The 11,385-nt window shown below is 34.6% G+C and overlaps 1 protein-coding gene across 1 annotated transcript; it reads left to right on the top strand.

Annotated features, from left to right (window-relative positions):
- Nucleotides 1-368: 368 nt before the first annotated feature.
- Nucleotides 369-4,633, top strand: LOC139905618 (zinc finger MYM-type protein 1-like). Its single transcript, XM_071889064.1, has 3 exons — nucleotides 369-461; nucleotides 1,664-4,102; nucleotides 4,159-4,633. The coding sequence occupies exons 1-3, from the start codon at nucleotides 369-371 to the stop codon at nucleotides 4,483-4,485; spliced, it is 2,859 nt and encodes a 952-aa protein (XP_071745165.1). The 3' UTR covers nucleotides 4,486-4,633.
- The last annotated feature ends 6,752 nt before the right edge of the window (nucleotides 4,634-11,385 follow it).

Below are 11,385 nucleotides of genomic sequence, written 5' to 3'. Positions count from 1 at the left end.
TTGAATAGATGTTATCCACGTCTTTTAGGGAAAAAAATCCTCTCAGTTTGGACTACTAATTGAAAACCCGAATAAAAATATTCAAAAATATATTTTGGGCTTGTAATTACTTTGCCTCGATTTTCTATCCTTTCCGTCCCTAGTGTTTAAACAAAGTATTTTTTTTAATGGTCACATTCGATTTAAAATCATTGGATAACGGTTCCAAATAAAAATCCGTGATTCTGGTCTGTTTTTGATTAAGAAAATATAAAGGTTCCAGATCTTTTTTCATAATGATAGATTTAGAAATGAAGGAGAAACTAAGACTACGATGCCTGAGGTGATGATTCGGAATCCTTTAATTGCTTTCCACTCCTTATAGGAGAATGACCAATATCAGGTGTGGTGTTTTTTACCCATCAATAGGGAACGAGTGTGATGTTCCACTACCTTCGACAAATCAAGATGTGATTGGTTGGGTTTTTTAGGACTAGCCCTACTTCTTCTTTTACATATCTCATCCGAATTGACTCTATCAGATTGTCAGGTTAGGCTATTGTTGAGTTTGTTAACACGAGGGGGGAAAACCTCTCGTTGTAATTTTAATTTGAGGACTATTAATATCATTCTCATTAATGATAAAATGCCCAGAAGCAGGGCCGTACGTCAGTATTGCGCTTTGTCCGCGTCAGCGGACCAAAAAAAAAACCTTACTCAACCGTCCACCAATCATATAGGTATGTAAATATAGATGAATTAAGTCATAATTAATTATTAAAATCTATTACATATATGTAACTTATGACCAACTCATAATAGTACTGAGTCATTATAATAAAATTACATATTTGTAGCACGTCCACCCAAAAGGAAGCTAGATAATTTTTCTCAAAATTGAACATGGAATACATTTTCCAACAAATTATAGTTCATTTAAATGAAAAAATGATTCTGATTAATCCTTTGGAGGCACCACAAATTGTACTTAAAGTAGCCAAAATTCACTGGCACATTTATAGAATTAGTAAATTAATAAATTATATCTCTAAGACAATATTGGGGCCAAATTAAGTCAGATAGATAAAACGGAGGTTTTAAACTACAGTTAACACTCTCGGGTATCTCAATTCATCGCAGAAATTTGAATTCAAATCCTGTAATTTACCGTAATATCTCTTTCAAATATTGCCTGTCATTTTATAAATATAAATGATTGAACCTTTGAATATAAAACGCGTTTTCCGCTTCCCGTGATACATTTCTGATAATTAATAAATTACTGCAATTATTTCAAGAGTACTTTACAGCCAAAAATAAAAACAAAGACGCACACAACATTTTTCGTATGGATTTAAAGTACTTCACATTGAGTGGATATTTGAGTTAGATATTATGTTTAACGTTACTGGTTGCAAATGCGAAGTACTTTACAGCCAAAAAAAAAAAAAAAGACGCACACAACATTTTTCGTATGGAGTACTCTTGAAATATTTAAGAGCGTGAGAATTTGTTTCATTGAATACAAGATAAATTAAATTATTACTGCTTAAAAGGGACATAAATAATAGGTTTGTACTTTTTAGAGTGGATTGTTGCAGTAATTTATTAATTATCAGAAATGTATCACGGGAAGCGGAAAACGCATTTTAACAGAGAGTTGGTGATTTGTTCTATCTGTCAGAGGGAAATACAAAAGGACAACTTTAATGATCACAAAGTTAAACTCCATAAGAATGACCCCAGCTGCAAGTATCAAGTGAAAATTGATCATAAGAAGCAGAAAACATTGAACTTTGCTGTTAAGAAAACTTCCTCTGCTACATCCTCATCCTCAGTCACTGCCTCCTCCTGTCCCGATGACCCTGCTCCAGTTGAGGCCTTACTGCCTGAACCAAGATCTGAAAAGTCCGTTTCTGCTGAAGAGAAAGTTACTGCAGACACAGAAAATAATAGCGACTCATCAAATTACCCCAGCGGACGGATTTCTCATGGAATAAGACTTCCTAATCTCGATATCGGACCAATCTTCTCTCCCGAGCAGCTCTCTGTAGTCAACAACAACAATATTCCCTCTGCAGAGGACTCTGAGACTAGCGACAATGTCCAGGGAGGTGAGAAGAGCAAGACTGAGGAGATGGAGTTTGTGGACGGAGGCCCAGAGTACCCTGTCGTCTTCACGAGCCAGCTGGGTGACCCGATACTTACCGGGCGGGAGCCAAAGCGGAAGGACATCCAGACCAGAACCAGAGTGGAGACTGAGCGGGAAACTGTGCCTAAAGTCGAGAGAGATCATCCTCTACAGCCCAAGTTACAAACATACAGTCCTCAGATAGATGACAAATACTCCAGAGACTTTCAATATGATTGGTTCCGTAAGTTCCCGTGGCTAGAATATGACGAGGTTGAAAAGTCAGCCAAGTGTTTCGCCTGTTCCAAATTTTCCATTTCCAACCTTGGGAAATTTGAGTTCAAAACATGGAAAAACAGTTCCTCGTTGAAAGTTCATTCTAACAACAAAAAACACAAACTGTCGATGGAAAAGTGGATCAATTTCCTCACATCAAAGAGAAAGAATACCTCGGTTCTCGGCCATGTTCAGTCTCAACATGCTGAGGAAGTCGTGAAGTGGCGAGCTTATTTGAGGTATCTTTTCCAAACTGTTGGGTTCCTCGCAAAGCAAGGATTGGCTTTTAGGGGCGATTCCGAAACAAGAGAAAAGTTGACGGAATCTAATGAAAACAATCGAGGAAACTTCTTGGAGCTTTTGTCCCTGCGTTCACACGACAATCATATTCTCAAAGATAAACTGGAGGCCGAAGTCAAAAAATTTGGTTCAGCTGGGGCAGGTTTTGCCAAATGGACTTCACCTGACATCCAAAATGAGCTGATAGAGATTATAGCATCCAAAGTGACGGAAAATATAATTGAAGATGTCAAGACTTGTGCCGGCGATGATGACTACTGGTTCTCTGTGATTGTTGATGAGACATCAGATATGTCAAACACGGAGCAGTTCAGTCTGTCACTGGGATATCTGACGAGTGAAGGCATCAAGAAAGAGAGCTTCCTCAAGTTTGTAAAAGTTACCCAGACTGACGGCAAATATTTGTTTGAGAAGCTTCACGAGGCTGTCAAGGATCTCGGCCTTAACCCCGCCCGCACTGTCTCCCTGGCTGCGGACGGTGCCTCCAACATATCCGGCATCAAGAAGGGTCTTGCCGCCAGGTGGAAGGAAGCAGCCCCACTGTGTGTCTACATCCACTGCTACGCCCATGTCCTCAATCTTGTAGTCAAGGATCTTCTCTCAGATATAACCCTGTTGAGAAATACAATGGGGACAGTACAAATTTTATACAACTTCATTGAAGGGTCACCAAAGAGGTCAGCAATCTACAAGTCGGTGAAGATAACAAGTAAAGATGAGGAGCATGCCAAGGTGATGACCCTGAAGAACCAGTCTGCTACCCGCTGGAGTCTCCGCTACGATGCTGTACACGCTGTATCTCTAGGGATGGTCAGAATCATGAAGACCCTCATAATAATGAGAAAAGATAAAGATACATTGTCGAGTTCAACAGCAACTTCTCTGCTCAACAGCATCTTTAGTCACGAATTTGTTTTCGGCATTGAACTGTTGAAGACACTCCTCAGACACACATCTAGCTTGTCAGATGAACTTCAAGGCAGAAAGGTTGACCTAACAAAGGCCCGGAAACACGTCAACCTAGTGATTAGGACTCTTGAAGATCTTAAGAATGAGAAAATCTTTGAATCAATCTGGAAACTTGCTGAGTTGAAGTCGTCTGAGATGAAATCAGTATTTGACCAGGAGGACTCAATTGATTTGGAATTCAAGGAGGCGAAGATTCCAAGGAGAATAAAGTGGAAAGGAACAACTGAATCCTACTTCCGTGAAACACATTTCGATGTTGCAATCAATAAGATTGTATTAGAGCTTGAGAGCAGATTTGCCACCGACGATACAAACATCACAATGGATCTCATTGCAATCGTCAATGACAGTGAAGTGGAGACCTGTGTCATTGAGCGTGTCGCCAAGCACTACAGACTTGAACTCGAGCAGCTCCAGTCAGACCATGCAATCTTCCAGCAATTCAAGGTTAATATTATAATGTTTCATTTTGCATTATATGTTTAAAATTTATGTTTCTCTAGGCAGATATTGACACAGAAGACATGGTTTCGTCACAAATTGCTGCGGAGTTAATAAGCTCGGGAGTGTTCCGCCTGATGCCGGAGCTATACAAGGTGATCGTTATCCTGGCCTCAATGCCCATCAGCAGCTGTGAGGCGGAGCGGTCATTCTCCTGTCTCAGAAGGCTCAAGAACCACATGAGGACCACCATGGACCAGGAGAGGCTCTCCTCCCTCACCCTCTTGAACATGGACAGGGTGATGGTGGACAAGGTGCTCCATGAAGACATGGACAGTTTGATTGACACCTTTGCGTCAAGGAAAGAGAGGAAAAACTTCTTCTTCTAATCATGATAAAGAACACATGCATTTTTTCTTCATTTTTTTCAAACACATCACCACGTATACATGCGAGTTAAGAACATCAAGACTTGTGAACATAATTTATTTTCTGTCGATGTAACCGTTTCATGGTATATTATAATCTCGTTCATTATCTTCATCCGTTATTATTTTAAAAATATTTAAGGAGGTTTAAATTGTTTGACTTAATTGTATAGTTCAAAAATTTTCTCTCATTCTTGCACCGTGCATTTTATACTCCATTATACTCCTTCCTTTATGAATAGGTCGGCATTGACTTTCCGTCTAGAGTTTTTCCTTTTCATTTTATTTTTCCCAATGTTTGCCTGAAGAAAATAATGGTCAGACAGTCCATTGGACGATATTCTTGCAAGATTTAATCTATGCTGTAGCATTTGCCCTGTTTAAATATCCCAAGTTCACCACTGAAATCCCCCAGAGGTACCGAATCGGGTTCTTTGGAAGGGGTATTAGTATTAACAATAGAAGCAATGTTATGAGGGTATTTTTCTACTTCGGATGACAGGCGTTCTGATATTGTTTCTGTTTTTTTAGCACTTTTTCGTATTCAAAGGTTCTCATCCTTTTTTCAGAACAGTATTGCTTGATATGGCCAAAATTGAAGCACCTTCGGCATTGGAGTTCGACTCCCGAAAATTTAAGTTTGACTAACTGTCTTTGAATTGGCACAATTTGGGGGATAGAGGACGGATTTGCAACTATTTCAAAGATATAATCGCTATCTCTCCAAATTTCTGTAATATAAATACTTTTCTTCTGATTTTTTGTCTATGGGGTTCTTTTTCAGATAGTGGTTCGATACATCACCAAATTGCTTCAAGGAGGAGACAACTTTTGATTCATCAACCCGTTTGAACGTATTGACAATATTTTTCTTTTGATCATGGGAGAACTTGTCTATTCCTTTCAGTTTAAAGGTAACCTCCTTAAATATGCCCTCCATATTTTTAATTTTCAACTTTCGAGGATTCTGAAATACCTGTAATATCAATTGGGAACCTTGTATACATAAAGCCTGGCTTATTCTAAATATTAGAGTTGACCCTGTAATTTCGTGATCTTTGAAGCCAAACTGCATAGCAACAGCATAAATGTCAACATGTTTAACATTATCTGCATTGAAAGACTTTCCATCAACATCTTCAAGAATGAGAACAAAAATTTCCCACTTGAAGTAGCAACTCAAATTCATTTGAGTATATGCATCTTTATCAATGCTGTATCCTCGTTTAAGGACGGTGGCATATTGCCCTTCGTTGAGAGTTCAAAGAGTGAATTATTTTTTAGCAGGGGGTTTGTCTGTTGGTTCATCGGGCATCTTAACAAGGGATGAATATGAAGTACAGAAGGTACTTCTTCAAAGTTTTAAGAAAGAAAAGAGAAGAAACAAAAAACGAAAAAAAGCAGACGAGGTTTAACGCACGTTCCCTTTCCAAAAAGAGAAGCAAAATAGTGATAGATATCAATTAATTGATTCCTTAGCTTGATTCTCCGGATAACAGAGACAAATTCCAAATCACGCTCCAAGATGTCCGTGTTTCGATTTAAGAAAACAGAAAACAAAAGAAATCCTCTTCAGTGTCAGGCTTACATTCGATAACTAACTGTAAACAAATATGATCGCACAGAAAAGTCACTATCCACTAACACGAAATACTATCAATGCAGTAGAAAGGAACATGTCTGCACACAACGAATGATTTACATAAAAAAATTTCTAAAATTTTAATCCTGCAGACTGTCATTTTATTATTTTTAATTTATCTTTGGATGAAAGTTTGTGAGTTACAATAGTTAGATATAGCAACCAATGTACCTGAAAATGAATTGTATCTTTTATTCATTTAGAATAAATATACATATGAGTAATGAATATTTCAAGAGTTTAAATTTCTGCGTAGTCAAAGGAAAAAAATATTTTCTAATCGCAATATCTTTATGACCGTATTTACGACACAATATCTCTCAGAAAAAAATTCGAATGAATCATTTAAATATTGCCTCTCAATACGATGCTGGAAGCCAGTCAAGATACTTGGGTGTAATAAAAGACGTACATATTATGAATAAACGTAGATACCTATGTGTTGATATCACTCTCTACTAAATCATTGACTATTATCATCATTAAATGCTTCTAATGAAACAACTTTGCTCAATAATTCATTGTTAACACATACTTCACTGTAATTAACTTTAGGGAGAATACGTATCAAATCATTTTTGCAATGTCAAAAGTAGTGATGGGATAATTCAAAAAAATATCTAATTCCGTTGCAATTCTAGTAAAAAAATCCCGATTCCAATTCTTTAATATTTAAATGAATATTTTTTTTAAAAACACATTTTGCTATCAGGGGCATCCACATGATTATATTTCAAGGGGCTTGGTTTTGGAATATCTTTGAAAAGAAATTATGTTTTTTTTTTCAAATTAAATCTTTTGAAAAAAAAAATCAAAATACAATTTGATATTTAACTTTTTTTCATAAATCCACAACTATTCACAAAGATTAAATTTTTGGGGGAAAAAAATCAGAAAACCCATGGCCACTACCAAAAAAATTCAAAAAACCCATGGCTATTCCCAAAAAAATTCAAAAATCTACAGTTGTTCACAAAAAATAAATAAAATAAAAAAGAATTTAAATTATTACATTTTTTGGAAAAAAATTTCAAAAATCCCCGGCTGTTCCCAAGAAAATATTTTTTTTTTGGAAAAAAATTCAAAAACTAAATTTCTATTATAAAATTTTTGGATATTTTAAAATTTTAAAAATTAAATTTTCTAGTAAAATCAAAAATTCCTTATTTTAGAGGGGGGTTTTTTTTTTTTTCATAACTTAGAAAATAAATAAATAAGAATCGGAATCACAAAATAATCATGATTTTCCTGATGCCAATCCCGATTCTACGATTATATCTGATTTCCGTAGGAAATTATTTATCTTATCATGTAAGTTAATGGTCAATATAATAAAATTTTAATAATTATAATTTTGTTTGAACAACATCTATATTGTCAACAATATGTGGGAGCTGAAGTGATATGAAATAAATATACATTGAACTAACATTGCCAATAATTTTTTTTTTTTTTTTTTAAATTATCTAATATGAGGCCTTCTTGATTCGGCTCATGTATAGATGAAACAGCGGGTAGTTTGAACTTTGCCAAGATAAATCTGTTGCAAGCGGACTTTTGTATTAGGTATTGATAGCAAAAGTCTTGATTTCATTTCTATAAGAGCGTTTGGTCTTTCTGACTGCATCACGGAGCTGAATAGAGTTAAGATAATGCTGAAGTTTAGAAAGGTATGGGTTCATTGAAGGGATTCTGTGTTTCACATTTATCAGAGGTGTGAGTTTTATAGACTGTATAGAGACATCCATGCAAATGTTATCTGCCAAAAAATATATTTTAAAGTCATATATCTTCTTATAAGTATACATATCATATGTACCTACCTATATCATAATCATACCAGCTGAATGTCTTTCAAGTAAAGTCAAGCGAAAAGGCTTCTAATCTTGAATATGTCGCAGAAAAAGACGACGTTCAGGAATTACTTTGGGGGGAGGATTTAGTACATCGAAAATAGTGGGAATTGCATTAGGTATCAGTAACTTTTTTTTTTAATTCATGAATATACACTCCTCAAAATGCTTATCACAAAGTCTAAGACTAACGTTGCATGACTTACTAGACCTTCCTCTTAAATCGGCTCGACGAGAATTCTGAATCCATCTTTTGCAGATCTTATCGTTAAGAAGAAATGCAAACGGTTGGCTTTCCAATTGTTGGAACAATTTATCGCAGCACAATAAGTTCCTCCGGACGTTTTCATTTTGGATTAAAGACACTGAAAAGTAAATGAGCTAAGTCTTCTTTGTTGAAGTAGAAATATGTCTTATCAAGCCATTGAAATGTGGAAGCAATATTAAAGTGTCTTTTAAGGGGCTTAAAGTTTATTATAACCAACTTACCTAATTAATTTTCGTTGAAATATTTAATGTTTTGAAGATTTATTTACATATTTGTCTTGTTGATACAGACTGAAGGGTTGGGGGAGACCCTACTATTGCACATTTGCCAATAGCGCTTGCCTGTAACTAGACCTCTATATGTATATGCTCTGTGTTGATATTTCATGGCTATTTCAGATTGCACTATTTTTGATAAATATAAGAAGTTCTCCTAAACTTATGTGCAATTTCAAAAAGTACAAGAATACAGTTATTTATTGTTAATCCATCATAGTCGTTGTATATTAATATATATATATATTGGCCATTTTATTAATTCTATGAAGAAATTTTGCCTATCATAAAAAAAATGTATAGCTGCACTACAAAGCAATATTATAATACAATATCGAATAAAATATTATGCAGGATTTTAATATTCTAAAATATGTGGAATTCATTTTCGAAATCGTGGAAAATAATATGACAATGATAGTCTGGGAGTAATATGGAGATAAATAGTAGTTGGTATGATTGACTTATTTGGCTAACCAAATTTTCCAAAAAATTAAATTTTTTGTGAGTAGCTGTTGATTTTTCAAAAAAAAACTTTAAATTTTAAATTTAAAACTTGAAATTAAATTTTTTTTTTCAAAAAAGATAAAAATAACTTTGCCCCACCCCCTCCCCAAAAAAATATATATAATCCTGCGTATCCCCCCTGTAATAATTATATAATTCGGATCCAATTATATTAAGGCCCGAACAACTAGTTCTGTTTATTTTCGGGGCAGAGGTTGCGATATACAAATCGATAATTTTGACTAAAAATATTATGAAATATGCAAATCCAAGCTCAAAAACAAGTTTATATTACAAGAAAACGATGCCACGGAGTAATTTGAATATTTTGACAGAAATTAGACTTTCTCTTGGTATTTAAAATTTGAGGTCTTGTTAGGTTTTTACTGGATAGAGCGCACCACAGTGTCTATATTTGTACATCAAACAGAACCTATAATAGTCCAACACGGCGTTACCTCGCTTGCACAAAAATAACATTTCCGTATTTTGTATTCAGCTGTCGACTCCCTCTTCTCCCTTGATACGCCATGGCTAGTTCATAATTTACTCTTTTTCATAAATACACAAAGTAATAAGTTATTCAATACATATGCTCCGCTTCCAAAAGAACCGAAATACAATTTCTAGTTGATCCTTTGTAGTTTATATAATATATATATATTCGCCATTTTATTATTTATTTGAAGAAATTTTGGCTATTTCTTCATAGAAATAATTTAATAACTAATCATAACTACTTTTTTAATCAAATATTAATAAGCAATATTATAATACAGTATCGAATAAAATACTACATAGATATTAATGATATGTAATTCATTTTAAAAAGGGCGACGAAATAATATGACAGTGATAGTCTGGGAGTACATAAGATATAAATGGCAGTTGGTATGATTGACTTATTTGCCTAACTATCCGATGATTTCAGGCCTTTTTTCTGTTTCTTTTTGGTCGCAAGGTTGCGTGATACAATAAAGATAATGACGTACCAAGTTTTGGGGGAGATTGACATAATTGACTTACAACCCATTGATTTCGACTAGGTCTTTGTGTTTTCTCTCATTTGTTGAAAGATTACGAGACACAATAAAGATCTCATTAGTCATTTTGACCACATATATGTACATAATTAATATATTTGTCAAATGAAAAAGTAGTTTAACAATCCTGAACAAACAAACCCTTCTTTTTTCAGAGGAAGTTGTAGGTTCTACAAATATGTATAATTTATAACCCTACAAAATATATAAAAATTAAAATCAGGACATTCAAAAGACCCTGGTCACATTCTTAATTTCTGAATGAATGGGAATGGCATGGCTAATTAATAAGTTATTATTTAATTTAAAGATTTTATAAAAAGCTCACGGTATAAACTATTTTATTTACTTGTCAAATATTACTTTTGTTGGCAAATAATTATTTGTATCTGATTACTACACGGAAATCGTAGAGGATTCGTAGAATGAGTAATTCTACATTTTTCTATTGAAAAAGTACGTAAAAGATAAACTAGTGGTCTACCAAATAAATACGTAAACCTTAAGGATATTTCACCTTAATCAATATTAATAAAGTAAAGTTTGTATGTCTAAATATATAAAAACTAGTCACAAGGTGAACTGTTTATAGTACTACTATAGTATTATTTAGTTCTAAAAAATAACAATGTATTAGTATTAATGAAGTATTGCTGGTGTGTGGATACAGAGTTCACTATACCAGGTGATACATTGAAATATGAACACTTACTAATTCCATAATTAATTGATTGAAAATTACTTCATATTTCGATATATTAAAGCATAAAAAATTAGTTAAAAAGAAAACAAACTTAAGCTCTCTAGCTTATATACTAATCGAGAAAATGACACTTGAACGTGAACAACTAATTCCCATTCACGCACTCCAAGCAGTTGGGCGTCCCCAGTCCACCATATACACCGTCAGCAAGTCCAAAACGTTGGAGAGGAAGAAGGGTTCTGTCAAAAAGGTCACACTGGATCCAAAGAGTTAAAAAAAACATCTTATGCCAATCCCCTCAAGTCCGTGAGGGCCGATGCAAGAGATATTGGGGTTTCACACAAGACTGTCAAAAGAACTATAAAAAGGTGGGTGGAAAGAGCATTGTGAGAGTGGAGAGGTCGCTTTTGACACGAACAATGAAAGAAACCCATCTCCTCCGTTGCAATACTCTTTTGAATGAGTCGCTTGAACTTTTTTTTCGTTTCTTTTGGCTCCCTACAGCCCTGATGACAATCCCCTCAGCTACACCTTTTGGGTGCATGATGAGATAAAGACCTGCACTAACCA

The sequence above is a fragment of the Lepeophtheirus salmonis genome, chromosome 6 (assembly GCF_016086655.4).
Source record: "Lepeophtheirus salmonis chromosome 6, UVic_Lsal_1.4, whole genome shotgun sequence".
In the NCBI taxonomy this organism is placed as follows: domain Eukaryota; kingdom Metazoa; phylum Arthropoda; class Copepoda; order Siphonostomatoida; family Caligidae; genus Lepeophtheirus; species Lepeophtheirus salmonis.
Note: the sequence above shows the minus strand (reverse complement) of the source record. Positions and strands in the feature narration are given on the sequence as shown.

Bases quoted from the DNA above. Each gene is read 5' to 3' on its own strand.
- LOC139905618 (XM_071889064.1), top strand. From the start codon at position 369: ATGACCAATATCAGGTGTGGTGTTTTTTACCCATCAATAGGGAACGAG. The intron at 462-1,663 runs GTTTTTTAGGAC...TCTATCTGTCAG, and splicing joins ATCAAGATGTGATTGGTTGG to AGGGAAATACAAAAGGACAA. The intron at 4,103-4,158 runs GTTAATATTATA...ATGTTTCTCTAG, and splicing joins CAATCTTCCAGCAATTCAAG to GCAGATATTGACACAGAAGA.